The following is a 19,928-nucleotide window of genomic DNA, read 5'->3' on the forward strand; positions in this document are numbered from 1 at the left end:
TTGGATAAACTTTGGCGAGGATTAAATTTGGCGAATTTCGGCGAAATTCGCCAAATTAAATACCCGCCAAAATTTTGATAACTGACTATTCGCCAAATTAAATACTCGTTAAATTTAACATAATTTATCGTTCGCCAAATTAAATCCCTAGCAGTTTTAATTAAAAAAGAAAAATGCTTTTTTTCCCCCCAAATACAAACTTTTTTTATATTTACAACAAGTCTTATAAATACAAGTATAAGAGGATTGTTACAGGTAAATCTTGAGTTTATATATACGTTTATTCTTATTTTTTATAAAACATTTCAAGACATAAAAAATCATTTTTTTGTTTCATTCGCAAAAATAAATCCCCGCCAAAATAAACATTTTTGTATTCGCTAAATTAAATCCTCGCCAAATATTCCATTTTGGTCATTCGCCAAATTAAATACTCGCCAAAATTTATCCACTTTGTATTTGAAGCTAACGTTGGCTGCTTGTCGAACTGCGCCATTTAATATTTGAAAACGATGTTTTGGATTTCATGCTTCGTCATATATAAATCTCTTTCCTTTAAATTTTTAAGATCACTTGCCAGCGATCTGATAAACAAGCCTATAGCATCAAGTTCCTTTTCATTCCGTTTACATGACAGCTCATCTTTTGAACTTTTGATTACCGATAATTCCATATTCGAGATAAAAATCTTTGGAGACTTTCTTTCCTTTATTACATTTAGTTCTTAGCGGAGTTGGGTCACTCGTACACGGCGACTTCCCTAATCTTTTATATGTTGGCTGAGGACTTATGAACACTGAATCGGGTGTCAAATTATGTCGTCGACATCATTATCGCATGGTATATCTGAATCCTCGGTTTCCACTTCTTCTAGATCTTGCTCCTCATAATGTACTTAGATTGATTTTACTTTCTCTTGGATACATAAAAGAATCCATCCAACTCAAAAACTTACATGGTGATAGAGCTCTCCCTGCCTTCTCTGCCTCTTTTGTAGATGTGCCCGATCTTTTATCTTTTTTTACATAATTTTTTTCTTATTGTACCTTTTTCGCAAATTCTCAAATAACACCTTTGCACGGGAACCTTAAAAACATAAAACATGTAATGAAATTTTTTTATTGTTTTACAAAGTTCTTACCACCGATATTTTTTATTATCTTTCAGCGTTAACAGAAAAAAAAGATACAGTCTACGAAATTAAAATGTTTTGACGCGAAAATTTGTGTAACAAAAAATGATGGATTTTCTAATCGTATTTCATTTATTATACACAAAATCATTTTCTTAAAATGCTGGGTAACAAAAAATTTATATATGTACGACAAAAAAAACATAACATAAAATAAAAATACAATAAAAATGTATTTTAAATTAACGGTTTCTTTCACTATATAAAAATGTCCAAAATTATGCTTTTGAATATAATGGCGGAAATATTTCTGATGTTAATAAATGCAGTGCGCAGTAAGTGTATTGTACATAGAGATTAAGACTGCCATACTCTTCTGTACTTAGTAGCCATAAATTCAAGCTTTGGTGTGCGTATCATGTGATTTCTTCGCTCAAAAATCAATGCAGCCAAATGTCTGTGTTCAATTTTACTTTTAACCTTGCTTGCTCAGAAGCCTTTAAATTGGCGAAGAAAGTAAGTCCAGTGATCAACTCAACATCTCTAATTGTAGCCACATGTTTCTTTGTGTATTCAGAAACAGACCAAAGCTAGAGTAGAGAATTTTTAATTTATTCATTAGCTTATACGTTTAAATAACATTTATGTGTAATGATACAATTACATTGAAACAAAATATATCAGAACCCAAGTTTAAAATCATACTATAAAGTAACCAATCATAACAGAGTAAATTTTTGTTGGAATTAATTTTCTCACCCTTTGACTAACCCCACTTCTAATTATTTGAATTAAAAGAAGTTTTTATGGAATTGGTAAATGGAAGAGACGTAAATGTCTATATTTATAAAATGCCTTAAAAACAATGTTACACAAGCACTAGACATATAATACCTTCTGGCAAAAAAAGTCAGAATAAATCGAAAGCAAGTTACCAAGAGCAAGTGGAATTTAAAATGAATTAAAAAAACGAAGAGTGTCACGAAGTACAGTAGAAGACTTGACGAAAAATTACATTCAAACAAAAAGTATCAGAGCCTAAAAGCAAAATCATCTTCTGAATATAAAGAGCTTATACCCCCTCACTCCTAGTTTGTAACGTTAGTACAGACACACAAAAAACGAACTCACTGAACACATCTTCTCCTCATTGTGCGGAACAATAAACGCTAGTGTATCTATTTCCTTGTTGCAATCTGTTACTGGTTTCGATGCGTTGTTGCATTTGGCGAGAATCTTATAGTAATGGGTTGGTATAGGAACATCGCCAGTAGTATTGTGAAGCCACCTGAGTATGTGTGGAAACAAATGATAGATATTTTAGCAATTTTTGTACAAACATAAAAGTGATACAGACGAATTAGCTTCACAGCACCTGCTTTGTTAGCTGGCGTCTTGTGCTGAAAGTAAATTGAATTAGGAAACAAATTCTTGTAAAGCAATGAATTTACCTACACGTTTTGAGCTTTAATCAATATTTTAGGCAAACTTTTACAAACAAAGTTCAAAGCGTGTTACTTTACGGCCAGGTTTGACTGAAACAGTAGAAGCTGTTAATAGCGCCTAATTTGACAGTTTGCTTACGCTTTTTAAGGTTGTTTAGCTAAGAATGTAATGAGAACTTCAACGACATCCAGCTTAAACCAATATTTAAGTGTAAATGGGTTGATTAAGTACCTTGCACTATTTAACCCATCTCTGTAATCTTGACTCCCCGAGTGTTAAGTAATAAGCGAAGCGAATAATCCTAATTAGACTACCAAGTGCACAACATTGCACATGAGCTACATAGTGTACAATGCACACATGTTTTGATTAAAACAGCTAACAGCTTATTAACATACAAGAGAAAGGGAACAAAATTCTATTTTATGAAAAGCGAGTCTCTACGCGAAATTAGCATTCGATTACAGTTAAACGTGCGCAAAACCAGAACGAATGTGGACAAGGTAATCGACACAAGTTTATAATTTGCAAGCAATATGATTGTTTGTTTGTTGTGCACTAACCGTTTCTGGTCCAACTCAGCGTCATAAAGGCCATCATTGTTCATATCAAATATTGAACCGGATAAGACGTAAATATTTCCATATTTCTTCGCTAAGTCACGAGTTAGATTTTCAAGATACGACCATGCACCTTAAAATGAAGGGAAATAAATAAAATAGCAGTAAAAGAAACAATAAACACCCGAGGTCCTTCTATCTAAGTAAGGTGAATCGAAATGAAAATGGTGATAATGTTATCCAGCTGCATTGTAAATATTTCAGGTCAAGTCATTACTCATACCCGGAGTTATTACCAACTTACGGCCAACTACTAATAATTATCCACGAATATTTTAAGAACAAATATAATAGATTAGTAGACATCCTTATACTAAAACTCAACAAGGAGCGTAGCACTATACTTCACAATCAAGTAAGCAAGTGACTTACCATATCTGTTCAAGTATTTGTGTTGTGGAGCTATGTTACTTAACATAAAAGTATCTTGCGCTGCAAATTCGTCGAAATTAAAATCACCTAAATAAAAGAAAAGATGCACAAAAAAAACAACCTGTCTTCCGAATTTCTTTAAAACTTTTAAAGATTTTCAAGGTTTTTTTTCCTCCATATTTTAAGCATTTTCAAGTTGTTCTTCAATAATTCAAGCATTTACAACACATAGAATCAGTACCTAGGTATAGCCTGTACATTACCAAGCATGTAAACTCATGAATAGACAGAACTACTGTAAATATTTTGTAAATATTTGCATTTCAAGGTTATTTGAAGTTTCCATCTATCCAGGGTTATCAAGGTTTTTATTTTAGAAAATGATGAATGTTAAAATAATGAAGAGGTAAGGTCATCTAGTCTGACTTCGAGGTTTTAAGAGTCCAGCAGACTTCTTGATCAGGTCGCACGACTATTTTGGATTGTTCATAGACAGAAGAAAAAATTTGGCTCGCAAAACAAGACCACAAGCCAAACAAAGACGGAAAAAAGGTTGCGCAATATTTGCGTAATTTCCACACTTGTTTTTTATTGTAAAATATATTTCTGTGGTCTTTTCGCAACGTTTTAAAAAACAGGGGCCATAAAACAGAAAAGCACATTATAATCGCACCTATACTAATAGTAACAACCCCCGTCCAAGTAAAGTACATTGCTTCATGATTACAGGCGGCAAGGATGCACGGGGTATTGGGTAATTCCCAATTGAAGTTTCTACGCGCTTACGAATATTATACATATAAATCCCATACGCTGTACACCACCCTTTAACTGGATAGATTATCTCCAAAATTACTAATATAATATGAATGTGGGTACAAAAAAAAATACCTGAGGGAGCAATATGGCCTCGATCGTAACCTGAAAGACTGTACGACTTGCAAAATGAACTCTGTGCGCTGGTAAGTCTGATATCGCGACGGAAGCAATTTTTACGTGGAATGTTTACTAGTAGTTGCTAAAAATGAATGGCGAAAATTTCAATAAAACAAAATAGCAAGTTTGTAATGGGTGTATTGAAATTGGTGTATTACAATGGATGCATTCAATGTAAGTTTTTTTAGAAAACGAAACTAAGATGATAGGTGCTTTTAACGGCTAGTAAAATATTAGGAAATGAAAAAATAATTCCATAAAAGTTAATAAGATCTTGCCGAACAGACTGTAAAACATAGGACAGGATCTGCACACTTTCAGTAGATCCCACTAAAATTAATAAAAACACTTGCTCACAAAACATACTAATAGGATCCAAACCTCTTTCGTCAGTTTATAACCAACCCAGAGTGGAATGTGCAATTTGGTACTGTATCCCGTGACGTAATGCTTTTGTGTGAGAATACACTGCACTTGGTGACCTTCGGGTAACGCCCACGGCAAGTGTAAATTATGAGATCGGATAACTATACATAAAAGAAATGAAATTCAATTTTGCGTTATAACATAGACCAATTTCAAGCATTATTCAACAAAAATAGCCACTACTTACAGTAATGAGTTCAGAAATTCATAAGAAAAAAAATCATATTTGATTATCAAAAGAGAGATGTTTTTTACCCTATTATAAATTTTTTTTAAAAAACCTAAAAAAAGGTGCCTGCTTTCCTCTTTTCAAAAGTAAAACCAGGGTCAATTTACGAACTTTGGAGTAGAAAATATGATTTTTTAGATTTATGTTCCCAATATGGATTTATTTTTGACTTTTCAAAACTTTTCACGTTTCTCTGAAACATGTTAAGTAACTTTTTCAAAGAGGTCAGTTCTTTTACCTTCTTTCTGCGTCAGATTCAAATTTTTTCGGAACAATGTCAGATTCGATGAGATATTAAACTATGAAAAGAAGTACACAAAGAAAGGGTTAAGTAAGGTTAGAAGAACAGAAAGGAAGGTCGTGAAAGTGATGAGAACACGGAGGGGGGGGGGGGGGGGGGGGGGTCAATGAAGTGATAACAACGTAGGTTGAAAACATGGGAAAAGCTATGATACAGCTAGATTTCTACATAATAATGGGATGAAGCGGGTCAAAAATTGTGTTTTTCGAAATCTAGTCAATTGATATATTTTTCGTTCAAATCCAAACATAAAATTAAAATGATTATAACTTTTCTTGCGAACAGAAACGGAAATTTTCGATTAAATGAAAGAGCAATTAGCAGAATGCCCAAACAAAATTAAAGTATTAGCCATTCTGTTTTATTTTTGTGTGCGAGTCCAACTTAACTTGAATGTCGTTTTCATGGTTTGTCGATATCAAACCGAAGAAAAAGAATTGGTTAACAACGAATTATGTTTTCTTAGCATAGTTTGCAATTCAGATTGATTTCTTTTTATTTTTACAAAACCATACGATTTTTTTTCAGCCTAACAGTAATACTCTTTTGGTGTACACTTCCTTGCAATTTTTACCAGAAAAAATGTCTTTTAAGTTTAGATGGATTTTTTTACGTCGGAAAATGTTTTTTAACACAATAATAATTAGGTCGGCAATTGAAGAGTACCATCGTGAATTAGTTTAATGTCTAAAGTTTTTGTGTCCAGAGATTTTTAAGGATCGCCACTTCATTAGCCAAATTGTTAATCGATGATTAAAGTGTTTTACCAAAATAAATATAAATTGATAAAATCTTACTCACTTTTACTAACTGTTAAATACCATTGTGTTCATCAAAAAAACTAGCTAATTGTAACCAAAATTGAATTTGCGAATAAAGTTATATCGCAGGAATTTCTCGAAATTTGCGAAATCAAAGTCCAAAAACGCGGGAAATGCTGCAAATATTTGAAATCTAAGACACAGAAGATGGGTTAGGTGAAGGAGTTAAGTGAAAAAGAGAGAACTCACATTGCAGTAAGGACAAACACATGTTTTACATTCCTTCAAAGCCGCTTCAAGATCATCAGGAAATCCACAATTCTGTTCAGTTATACGTTTACTTGCAACAGGCAGTAAAGTCTTTAAAAATTTAGGATTCAAAAGATGACGCAAGCTGCCAGCAGTACCATTGTTAGGAGCTGGTTTGATGTGAAGAAGATCTAAAAAGGTTTTTGAAACTATTAGGAATTCAAACACAAAAGAAATAGCAAAAAATGTGTTATTTAAAAAGCCTGAGATGTACGTTTCTTAGCAAGTCTAAACATGAAGTTTTTAGCACCAACTTTATCTACATAGTCCTCATGCTACGCTTGTGCATGGTCAATAAAATCGTGCGAATATGCTATCATTAAAAGTGGTTCCTGATCCAGATAATTTTTTCAAGGTTTTAGGCTACAATTAGTTTGTGTCAACACGTAACTCTTGTAACTCAAATGTCTGTTTGCGCTAATTTGTGTAGCTGCTTGTGCTATTGATATTAAGAATGTGTAGCCCATCACTCTGTAGTTTTTGTTGTTTATAACCTCCGTGTTAATCAAAATTAAAAAGTACTGCATAAACTTTTTTTTATTACAAGAAAAATACTTTCTGGGTTCAGCTTGAATGGTCTAGTGATAAGTGTCCTACAAATATGTGGTCTAGTAACAAGTTTGCTATAAACCGAAGTGGTCTAGTAACTCATTTCCTATAAACTCGAATGATAAGTGTTCTATTAATTTCAGTGGTCTAGTATTAATTGTTCTATAAACTAAATTGGTCTAGTAATAATTTTCCAATAAACCTAAGTGGTCTAGCAATAAGTGTTCTACAAACCGAAGTGGTCTATGCTATCGAATGAACTAGTAATAATATTCTATAGACCTATTTCCTCCAACTGACGTGCTAATTAAACTCTTTTCAAAAAACACAATATTTCAGGTACCTGTTAACAAATTATAGATCTCGATATTTTGAATATGCTCGAACGTGTAATTAGATTTAAAATCAGGACCAGAGGCAATAAATATGGCCTGAAAGTAAAGATAAGATTTGCTGTTAAACTGTCCCTAGCAACGGCAGCGACGACAACTACAAAAAAGCAATAGCGTCTACTTAACCTGCATATCCTTTTCAATGTTGTCGATGCCGTGATAGCCTTTCATCCATGATCGACAGGTATTATTTCTGATAAAGAAAAAACAAACAAAAAATAGAGAAATATACAAAACTTCATTGGGAAATGCAATCATTTGCTGACAGTGGTAAAAAGAAGAGCATCAGTTACATTATACCTTAACACTTGCCATCCTTTATCAGGCGTTAAAAAGAGATCTCCAATGCGTCTAAAACATTGCCGAAAAATAAATAAATAAATGCAGTACATTGATCACCGACAATTTTAACTATTCGTTAGGTTGTAACATTGAAAGAATCTAGTTGAAACAAGCAATAGAGGAATCGGTTTGAAAGGAAAGAACACAAAGTAATTTTATTTCTGTCTCTACATTTTACATTGCTTTTACCAAACTTGTGACGTCTCAAAATTGTATGGTGTACCACAACAACAAGGAAAAAATAAACCATTAGAGTAAAAGTAACGAGGTTTAAAAAAACGTAAGCTTTAAATCGAAACCAAATTCACGCTTATTTATTATCTTTCTTTCCTTTTGCAAAGCGAATTTGCCATGGGTAAACAATATGTGAACAAATACTTATCTTTCACTGGTCGTTGCAATGGTTGATGTGTTAGTTAAAATTACATACCATGCGTTGGTATTTACCTGTTGTTTGAATAGTGCATTCGACGTGGTGTGTGAATATCTTTGTGCAAAGCTGTTAACCTGTTATCAGCACACTAAACGATGACGAAGACGAAAAAAATATAACCAGAAGGACTCTATTCCATAAGAAAGTTGCTAACTGTTCCATTTCACATATTTTCTTTCAACGGCAAAACATTCTCCACCAGCAATTATTCCAGCGAATAGGAGAGTGAAAAAAAATAAAAAAAAGATAAAAAAATGTTGATTTATCACATTTCTTGCCAAATACACACTCTTGACTCAATAAAAATAAGAACTGGTCGTATTATTACTAAATGAATGAATAACAAAATGAGCAGAAGAAGACTGGTTAAACAACTTAAGTTCACCATCAGTTATCACCTTGGATTCCCTTTCAGACTAAGTAACAGGTTTACACGAATAATATTGAGTTGTAGTTGGTGGCCTAAACTTGCAGTTTGGTACCGTCGGGTTGCCCAATTCATCTTTTTTATCAAACATGGAAAGAACTTTCATAGAACCGAAACCATAGGAGTTATGGTAGTCAACCTGTGGGGCTGTTTTGCCTGTAATTGTATTAAGCGCTTAGGTTTAATTAAATTGATATTCGTATGGTAATTATAATTATTTACAGTTCTAAGAAAGTTGAAAAATGTGAGTTTATTGCTTTCAAAGTTTAAAATGAAATAAAAGAATACACTAAACGAAGATAAAAAATAAACAGAAAAAATCAATGCTATAAATGGTATTGCCAAAAAGACGAAGTTGAGCAAAAATATTAAATAATCAGTGTGTCAGAAAATGCAAAGATTTTGTAACAAGAAAACACAATAAAAAATTTCACACAGAAGAACAACAACAGCGTTGCGTACCTTTAAATCACGATATACCTTCTCTCCATCCTCTAAAAGATGAAGAAATATATTTTTAAAGAAATTAGAAAACATTCTTACACCTACAGTGCGTTGTTCTTCTTACCTTCTTACGTTAAACAATGTTCCAAATAACAAGTATTTATAGATACGCATAACAGGCTTTTGTCATTTGGAAGCTTAAAATCAATAGGATGGTCTCATTTCACCCTACCTTGAGTTTTCGCGTAGAGCATTGATGAAGAACCTAGGCCCTTTACCGTCATATTCGACAAATCAGTTAACTAGAAGAAAAAAATTATATTGTTTCAGAGCACTAGAATATTTTGTCCAGCGGAGATTTCTAAGATTGAGGTTTCACTCACTAAATCAATGTTGACGATATCCTTGCAGTTAATGCTTGCCATTCCTGTAAAAACAAGTTTTTAAAAGTAATTTTATAAACTGGATGGCTATATCTTGCACACAAGATATAAATGAGCATTCACATGTTTTTGCGAACAAAAGGAATTATAAATCAATCAAGTTTGGCTAAAATAATTTTTATTAATAAAAGGTATATATATCCAATAGATAGTGATAAATACTCAAAATTTCAAGGTCTGGGTAGAATAAAATCGTATACAATGGAGTTGATTATATTTGTGGTCTTACCATGATCTGATACAATAATCACATTCACTTTTTTCATGAAATCATTTTCTTCAAGCTTACTCCACAATTCTCCAACAGTGTCGTCAACCAACTTGATTGTCTTTTTTACCTGTTGAAAAACCCTCTAACAGTGTGAGCACTGACAACAAGTTTACACAAAAATTTAGCACTTAATATATTTTTTACCTAGTCATATTTTATACAAAAATTAATATATTACAACAGGATTGATATCTAATATTTTTTTGCAAAATAAATTTGATGGATGTTTGAGGTGATTCTTAAAAGTGTAATTCTCAGTTGCAGTGCATTAGAGAATATACATGTCGAAAGTTTTTATACCGTATTTCCTCTTTTTGGCGCCCCCTTGTAATAACCTTCCATCTAAGTTTAAAATTAATTTTAAACAACCAGGGCCGTTATGGCAGTCACTAGAATTTAAGTACACTGTATGTATTTTTTTTAAAAAAATGGTCGTATTTCTTTCCACGTTTTAAAAGTTTCTGGATTCTGAAATTAATTTACATGACTAAATGGTGATAAAAAATGGTGAGCAAAATATGAGAACCACTAAGAAAACTTACTTCGGCTGAAAGTGGACCAGTCGAATGACCTTTCTTGTCCGGTTGTTCAAAGTACAAGGTAATCACACCAGGTCTAAATTTTCACATAATTGCAATGTATAATAATAATCAAAACATTCCTTTAGTCCAAAAAATTTCATTTTATTCTACATTTTATGTATATAGTGCATTTTGAACGGATTTCATATTAATTAATTTTTTTAAGGGACTCGTTTTGAAAGCAGTTTTTCAACTGAAATGAAATCATGTGCAAATATATTACAAATAAAAAAATAAATAATGCTAAGATTATGATAGATCATCTATTGTAAAGTAATCTCTTACAAGTATACCTTTTGTCAGAATCCATCTTTAACCATGCTATCACTTGATTAATTCGAGTAGAAAACTGAACCTTGCTAATAGGTAAAAATTAAATTTTGCAATACCAAACACGCACAAATATTGTTAACATTAAGATCCTTCATGATATACTTTATTTGCTGTAAATACTAAAATCGTATTTGAAATTAAAACAACCTACATACCTGTTAAACTTTCTCCAGTAATTTGGGCGAATACCTATAAGGCACAAATACCCAGATATGATAACGTAATCTTTTATTGAATTGCTGAATAAATTGTTTGATGATCCTTGGTTACTTTATAAATTGCATGATAACATAGTGCGAACCCTGCAACACAGTCGCAGTAAATTATTAGTTTAGTTGAGATATATATTCAATAAATTTCTGTGCTTAATTAAAAAATCTTCCATCATACAAAGCACTTTATTTTTTAATATTAAATTTGCCATGCTATGACAAATACAAAATTGATATGCATTTACAAGATTGCTTCTTGCGGCCGATACCTAAACCGAGGAGTGGTGTGTAAAGTGGAAGAGGGATGGAAATAGCTTCACACTATGGATAAATTTATTAGTTATGCATAATAGCTTACATGTGTAATTTGCAGAATAAAATATTTTTTAATCACACCCAACCTTGCACTGGTGCTTCAGATCCAACCCAAAAAAAACAAGCTGCTTTTAACCCTTGCTTCATTGCAGTCAGCCATATCTAACATAACAAACATACATGTAATCGCTTTTTGTAATGCATATATTATGGATAACTTCCATAATAAAAGGTGTATCAACTTTTACTGGTTTTCAAGTGTACGAATTAAAACAAAAAGTTTGTAACCCATAACGTGATACTATCTAACTATTTGACAGAAATTTCATAGTTTCCAAAATTACTATATTTTCCAATAACAATTAGAGACACAAAAATTAAGCAGACATTGGCATTAACACTTGGTTTCCACTAAAATGTGTAATTATTGTGCCACTGTTGTTGTGCGACCAGGCGTACTAATAGAAGTAGTTCATATATCTACAACATTTGTTGTGCTACGCTACTTGTAATTTATGGTTGTACAGTATGTATTTCCAACAAATTTGTAACTGTAACTGCAATACGGTTGTTTTAAAATAGTTGCTAATAGTTGCTAAAAAACGAAAGAAGGAGACGAGAAAAGATTAATCATACTGGTTCTCCACCCCACCATTTCCCTTCAAATGATGTTGCACCACCAATACGGAAAGTGTCGTTTAGTTGTGAATCGAAGAATGTATTTGTAACTATACCATGAGATTCAGGATACAAGCCCTAAATAATTTAACTTGAGATGAAATGAAAAGATATATGGTAGGCATAGTTTTTACTTATGGAAACAGTTACAATCTAAGTTTCAGTTTGGCAACTTTAAATTTCTATCATGCAGAATTCACTAAAATATAAGTGCAGAGCAATAACTCAAACCGAACAAGAAGGTCTGCTTGATGAAGACCGAATGAATCGTTAAGATATAAAAAAAAGAAAAATATCTTTATTAAAATTGTTATTAAAAATTATGGTGAAATATTAAAATGTCATAACCAACTTTTTTAAACAACGGCACAAAAAATTCACAAACTTCTCGTTAAATTTACCATCATAAAACAGGTTTTCTTACCGTAACGATGGAATAATGATTGGGAAATGTATTTGTAGGGAAAATAGGACGCAAGTACTCAGCTCGAACGCCCAACGAAGCTACAGAATAAAGGATGTTATTTTAAAAATCTGTGTAATATAATGTAAGCTGTGTAGCACCATATTAGACTTGTATTATTTGGGTAATTTAATGTCATCTCAAAGGGAAGGGAAAAATATTTAATAGTAGTATGATGATAAATATAAAAACGTACCAATTTTGTTCAAGTTTGGAGTAAGTCCAAGACTGAGATAATCATGACGGAAACCATCAAGTGAAACTAGTAGAACCACATTATCCCTAAAAAATATTATTTTGCACACTATATATATATACACAAGTAAAAGAGAATTTAAAATTTAACCGGTTATTGTTTGTAAAATAATTAATATAAAAGTGTTATTAATAAAAATATTTTTTACAAATAACATAACAAAAAGACTTAAATGAATCAAACAAAATATGTAGTACTTTTTTGACTACTAAACTATTGTATTTAATCTGAATTTCTTTGTTTAGAAAGAAATATTATTTCTTGTTTTGTATTTGTATTTCTGTTTGTTGTCAAACATTAATCTTCACTACAACAAACTGGTTTAAATTCAAATTCTCCATATGAATTTTATATACCGTTCTACTCAAATATATGACCAAAACTCATATTTTTGTGTCATCTTGTTCGTTTTGTATAACCAAAATTATTATTGAGTAATAAAGATATTATCATATTATGAACAAGCGACTTTATTCTAGGCTACGTTTCGACACTAACAGCTGTCATTGACAGGCAATGATTGTAATCATCTTTGGCTATTTATTAGTTGAGGAGATAATTAGAGTAACAAAATCAACCAATCAGATCATAGCAATTTAAGTAATTAACTTTTTTCATCGACCCAGATGAAAGCAATAGATTGAATAAAATCTTTCCTATTTCAAAATTATTATTCTTAGCAAACTTGTGTTCCTGAATAACCTTAACTTCATTTTAAATCTGTGTAACATAATCACATAATCTAGAAATAGCACACATCAGAGTTTTTCTTAAAAATAATGGTCCATTATAAAAGTAATTATTTATGCGGAAGCTTACATTTGGTCTGTACCAGACTCATCTAAAAAGGAAGAAAATTATCAGTAGTATCAAATAGAATTACTACATTTTTCTAAAAAATATCCAAAACATAATATATAACACAATCAAGAAGCAATACAAAATTATCATGTTGAAGGTAATATAAGCTTTGAGGGTCAGTGTAAGCCTTGAAGGTTCTCCAAGAGTAATAGACAATGCCTCAGGTTAAATGGTAAATATATGCTTTAACTAGCCATGTCAAAACACTGCAATGTTCTCTCTCTCTTTTGGAAATTTGAACATGTATCATATTTACATGAAATACCTCCCATCTTCCTTCTAATGATGTTTTAATGGTAAATCCAACTACATCAACGTACCTTTAGATTTTGACAGCACAACTGCAAGTACTATTACAGTAATAATCACAATCACTGTAATCTAAAAGACAAGTTTTACATTCATTGCAAATGACATATATGAAATATTTTGGGTTCGTTGTGAGCGTTAATATTGAAATATTACAAATAGTGGTCTAGGTGAATGTTCTTTCTTAAGGCGTTAACCACACATTAAATTCTTTTTTCAAATATGCTTGGTCTCACTAAGCAGGGGTTAAAAGATTCAAAGGCATACAAAAAGGGTATTGAACAACTTAATATCTACGTACTTTATGGTCCTATGTAAATGATGTCCCCCTTTGTCTAGGTTTGTTTGGAATTTGAATTCCCTTATATCCCACCCTGTTACTGATAGAAGATCGCTTAAAACAGGAGAGTAGTATAAGTATGGGGAGCTAGGGGTGGTATAAAGCGTTGAAAATTCATGTTTATGTTGTCTCCTTGCTTGTTAGCGTAGCACACATATTAAAAAAACCCGTTTTGCAGGTAAAGTAGAAAAAACAGAAACGTAGTTTAAAATAAGAAAAACTGAAGTGTGAACAGTCACTGCTTACCAGAATAATGCCAATACAGCACTTCTTTTTGTTTGTTATTTTCTAAAAATAAACACAAACATGGGTATGAAACTATACATTCAAACTTCTTTCTATAAGTCATTGAATAATTAAGGACTTTAAAATATATAATTATAGTTGCAGTATGACTTACCGATGGTGTAAATTTTACTTCATCTTTTGAGTAATGGCTGTCGTAACCCTTAAAACACAAAAAACATTCAAACCATTATCATTAGTTTTGCATTTCCAGGTTGTAGACAATTTAAAAAAAGGGAAAGAAAACCCACTTTTTTAAAGTCAGTTTTTACCCATTCGCAACGAGTAAATTTGACACTTTATTCTCAGGTTGGCACTTTTATGCAATTATTTGAAAAAGGAAAAAAATGTTTTTCTTTTGACTATGAATGCCCACCCTGAAGTTGTTCTGAAATTGTTCATTACTGTGTGAATATAAACTGGGTTAATCTATATCTTTAATTGGCTTTGATAATTGACATTTTGATGGTAAAAAAGGTAGGCCAGCACTACCATCAGGAAATTACTAAGTTGCGTGACATACTTGGACAGGAATGTAATCAAAGGAAAACCAGATCAGCAAATGGGAAAAGTGCAAACGTACTTTCTTTGTTAAAAACAACAACAAATAAATAAACAAAAACATAAAACGAAGCAATAGAGTGGTCCATTTACATCATTACAGAAAAAAAGATTGAGAAAGGAAGTATACCAAGATAAGATTGCTCACAAAAGACCAACGAGGAGCCTTAATGGAAGATTTGAAACTCAGTTAATATATATAACACTTTGCTATACACAATAAAAAATATAGCTATAGCTTGTATATTAATAATAATAATAATAATAATAATAATAATAATAATAAATATTTAAAGTGGCTAGCCCAGAAAATCACAAAAACCTATAGTTAGTGGATTGTTTCCACTGGGGGCCACTAGAACAAAAAAGAAACAAAAAATGATAAACCTTAGACTGCCTCAGCTCAATCAAACATAGTAACATTTATAATCTGTGAAAATTGAAAAGAAAAAGAATAAAAAACAAAAATTAAAAAGTTAAAAAGTGATCTCCATTAGAATTTGCCAAATACATTCGAGATGGAAGTCTTAAACGAAAGCAGACTTCCATCACAGGTCACTTGGTCTGGAAGATTATTCCACACTTTTGCAGCTCTAAATGGGAAGGCTTTTTTGCCAAATTCCGTGTTGACCAAGGGAAGTGTGAACCTGTTTTTTGAAGCTCCTCTTGTTTGATGATTATGACAGTTTTTTGTCAAAAGGAATTTTGAGCGCATGTAATCAGGAGCAATGTGATTCATGGCTTTGAAAACTAATATGGCATCGTTTTTGATGAGTAAATTATTCATTGAATATTCCCTCTCTTTCCCAAGAAAGGTACGGACACATTTTAATCGTTTTTCTAGTTTTCCCAATCTACCTTGGGTGGCACAAGCCCATGCCGAGGAGCAGTAGTGGAAATATGGCATGACAAGTGCATTAATTAAAAGGTTTTTTGTGCGAGGTGTTAAACAGGATGCAATGGTTCTAATTTTAGAATATTTAATTAGTATTTTTCTATTTATGTCATTAATGTGCTTTTCCCATTGCATTTTTTGATCAAATGTTACCCCAAGATATTTAACTTTTTCGCTCCTTTTCAAAGGAATACCCATATAGTTGATAGTTTTGTTCTCAACTTTTTTTAACTGGCTGTGGTTGCCGAAAAAGATTGTTTCAGTTTTGTCCGTATTAATAGTCATTTTGTTATTATTCAGCCAGAGGTCGACTTGCGAAAGTTCTAACTCGACCTGGGAGACAAGGGTATCCAAGTTTTTATGAGACGAAATAATTATTGTATCATCTGCATATAGATGGTGGTAGTTTGAATTGATGACAGATTTTAAGTCATCAATATACAAAAGAAAGAGCAGGGGCCCCAACACAGATCCCTGCGGCACCCCAAAAGCGTCTTCATGAAGCAGATCTGATCCTGTGTCGTTTACAAGAGTCAGCTGCATTCGGCCCGTTAAGTAGGACTCGAACCAGTCAAAGGCAGCATCTCTGATGCCAAAACACCATAGTTTTTTTAACAAAATTTTATGATCAACAGTGTCAAAAGCTTTTTAAGGTCAATGAGCACAGCACAAACAAAGTTATGTTGGTCGAGCTCAGTAAGAATAAAATCAGAGACATCGACTACTGCAGTTTCTGTGAAAAAGAGTTTTCGAAATCCGGACTGTCTGTCATTCAGGAAGTTGTGCTCAGAAATAAAATGAGACATTTGCTCATGCACTAACTTTTCAAAAATTTTCATAGGAATTGGCAAAATGGAGATAGGCCGATAATTAGTAGGATCTGTTTTATTGCCACTTTTAAAAATAGGCGAGACCCTTTTAGTCTTCCAACATTTAGGTACATAACCAGTAAATAAAGATTTGTTGAAAAGACTTGATAAATAAATACTTAAAACTGACGAACCTGCTTTTAGCAGTCGTGAACCAATTCCGTCCAAGCCTGTAGCTTTATTAAGTTTTAGTGAACTAATTATTTTTTCGACACTTTTGGTCTCAATACGAGCCCACCGAAAATCGTGTCCGCTAACAGGTGGATTAACATTAGTAGTGTCAGAAGAAAATTTAGAGGCTAGTTTGGCACCAACACTGACAAAAAATGAATTGAATGTGTTGGAAATTTCTTTTGGGTGAGAAGTTTCTGTACCATCGTTTTGGACTACTCGTTTTATCGAGGTAGTATTGCCTGACTTATCAAAATGCTTATCAAAATATTGCAAAATGGATTTAACGTTTGCTTCTGTGTATTTATATTTAGTTTAAAAGGTCAGGCTTACAAGTAAAATAAAACAAAAATGTAAGTATGTTTAAATTTCAAAAGAAAAAAAAGGTGATGTTGTAAGATCTGTATCATTTCGCTATTACTTTCAGTATGTCATTGTTAGTAATAAAAAGTGGTCTACTAAAACCATTAATGACCTATGTTTTCATAAAACTATGTTTCTTATTACAAAAAATAACAAATTAGGTAGTTCACACGAATAAGTTAGCTAGCTACATCGTAGCTATACAGCAAACGCATCTGTCTTAGTACTTCTAGCAGAATCTTTTATATACATTTTTCTGTGTTGCAACTTTATGAACTTCGATATAGCTAGCCAGATGGAGGAACTATAATTAGTTACACTTGCAGATTCTCTCTTCCTCTGTTGTTCAGTTTAGCTAGCAGTGGAACAGTTTGGTGTTGGATGAAATGAACAGGGTCTAGCTAGATAGCAATTAAGGAATTCTCAATACCTTGTTGCCTTCTAATAATTTCTCTTGGATTCCCCTTTTTTTTTTCGATTGGCATTGACTGTTAAAGAATAACCTGTCACACATAAAGTCAAGAATAAACAATCAGGAGTAATGTGTACACACAACTTCCTTCGTTTTTGTCCATCACTTTGTAAGCGATGCATAAAGTAGCCCAGCTCTGATTTCAAGACTTTATTATTTTGAATATTGAGATTTAAATGTACTTTTGATGAATGGCACGACGTCCATGCATTTGACTGACGTCAACAACATTTTTGAAATTAGCGAAGTAATTACATTGCACTGTTATGTTATATCTTGGAATCAGCTAGAAATAACTAACATCCCCTGCGTGGGTAACTAAGGGGCACCAGGGACCAATTCGCTTGGGGTGGTATGACCGTGCTTCCACAATGATATGAACTCATCATATCAAAAAGACAAAAACCCTGGGGACGAAGATGAGGATCATACCAACCGTATTGGTACAGACGGGTTCAAAATACCTTTAAATCTCAATAAAATTTACCGTTTGTCAAAAATACCCGATCATATATATTCTCTTGATCAGTGTTTTAGGTTGTATATGATAAAGATAAAAGGTACACAAATTTCTGAAATAATATTTTTGCATTTTGTTATATCATTGCTGACGTCAGCAAAATCTAAATTAGCGTTTGTCAAAAACACATGATTTTATACATTTTCTTCATCTGTCTTTCCAGCTCTATATAACAGAGGTCATTCAAATTAAGGTTATTTTTCATTGTCCTTTTGCCTAAGTGGGTTTCTCCACAGGCTTATTGACTAGTTAATATAATAGATTAAAAACATTTAAATAACCTTGACTGTTAAGCGAAAAGAAGTTAAAAAAAGAAGTTGTATTATTTTCGCTGTAGTGAATAATTCCTATATGAGCAACTTCTTTAAGCACCATTCTATCAATTCAGCATCTTTTTTAAAACATGAGGCGCTTATTTGAAAAAGCGCTCATTTGAAAATGTGCTCCATTGTAAAAGCTCTCATTTGAGAAGGCGCATTTTTCAGAAGTCGCTTACTTTAGAAGGCGCTCTTTTAAGAAGGTGCTCATTTCCGAAGGCTAAGGCGCTTATTTCAGAAAGCCATCATTTGAGAAGGCGCTCATCTAAAAAAGTGCTCATTTGAAAAAGCACTCATTTCAGAAGGTGCTCATTTTAGAAGGCGCTCATTTCAGAAGGTGCTCATTTCAGAAGGTGCTCATTTCAAAAGGAGCTCATTTCAAAAGGAGCTTATTTCAGAAGGCGCTCATTTCAGAAGGCGCTCATTTCAGAAGGCGCTCATTTATTCAAAGAGGCGTTATTTTGAGCGGGAGTGGTATATTCAGAGTGACTCAAAATTCGTTATCTTAGGACCCCAAGATAGAGATACGTATTAACACTAAATTATCTTATTTAAACAGAACTTTAAGAAGAGAAATTGCATAAGAAAGAATCAGAGATGCTGGATTCTAAAGTTCTGTTCTGACTATTAAATTTAAAAATAAAATAACACCTAACACAAACAAAGCGAGAAAAATAACTACGATTGTACTGGTTTTGTTAGAAAAACATTTGAGCGTGTGTTATCAACATTAGAAAAACAATATGCTTACCATGGTTGATTGCAAGTTTGTGATATAAAATCTCGAAATCGTTCATAATATCGTTCACTGACGGATGCATTGAACTTTCTATATATACTTATATTATTTCAATAAACATTTAGAATGTTTATATAACTTAAAAAAGCCTCTATCGAGAATGTCAGATTGCTTTTGTCTGTAAAACATACATTAGTAAACAAGAAATTATAAGTAAATTTTTTCGTCGCCTGTAATATGTGGTTTAACATAATAAAAACAATTAAAAAAGTGTGATTTTGACATATTTTATTCTTTAACAAGCTTTCGGCTGTATACTACAGCCATGATCACGTTTAGCAATTATAACTATGTTATCTCTTTATATATACAACTTCACGGATCATTAAGGAAAAAAACAAAAAGCTGTATAATAATCGTGAAAGTGTGCAAAAGAAATTTGATTAAATTAATATAATGCAGAGCTCATTACGTTCTTGTTAAGAGGTGGTTTCTCCGTTTGAATCACAAGACTTTCCTTTATTTCGAGCATATAGTTGTGTGCCTCTTTGACAA

General features: G+C 32.3%; 1 protein-coding gene across 1 annotated transcript; it reads right to left on the reverse strand.

Moving 5' to 3' along the window:
• Positions 1–1,245: 1,245 nt before the first annotated feature.
• On the reverse strand, positions 1,246–19,714 carry LOC130630513 (ectonucleotide pyrophosphatase/phosphodiesterase family member 3-like). The gene is made up of 28 exons (XM_057444032.1): positions 19,386–19,714; positions 14,582–14,629; positions 14,428–14,469; positions 13,853–13,913; positions 13,491–13,512; positions 12,612–12,697; positions 12,377–12,456; positions 11,911–12,030; positions 11,361–11,436; positions 10,903–10,936; positions 10,708–10,773; positions 10,376–10,448; positions 9,792–9,900; positions 9,503–9,546; positions 9,352–9,421; positions 9,138–9,169; positions 8,263–8,336; positions 7,774–7,824; positions 7,600–7,666; positions 7,425–7,512; positions 6,473–6,663; positions 5,400–5,460; positions 4,888–5,033; positions 4,462–4,588; positions 3,571–3,657; positions 3,142–3,271; positions 2,264–2,420; positions 1,246–1,722 (listed from the first exon to the last, which is right to left on the reverse strand). The coding sequence occupies exons 1-28, from the start codon at positions 19,386–19,388 to the stop codon at positions 1,573–1,575; spliced, it is 2,295 nt and encodes a 764-aa protein (XP_057300015.1). The 5' UTR covers positions 19,389–19,714; the 3' UTR covers positions 1,246–1,572.
• Between the last annotated feature and the right edge of the window lie 214 nt (positions 19,715–19,928).

The sequence above is a fragment of the Hydractinia symbiolongicarpus genome, chromosome 2 (genome assembly GCF_029227915.1).
Source record: "Hydractinia symbiolongicarpus strain clone_291-10 chromosome 2, HSymV2.1, whole genome shotgun sequence".
NCBI classification, from domain to species: Eukaryota; Metazoa; Cnidaria; class Hydrozoa; order Anthoathecata; family Hydractiniidae; genus Hydractinia; species Hydractinia symbiolongicarpus.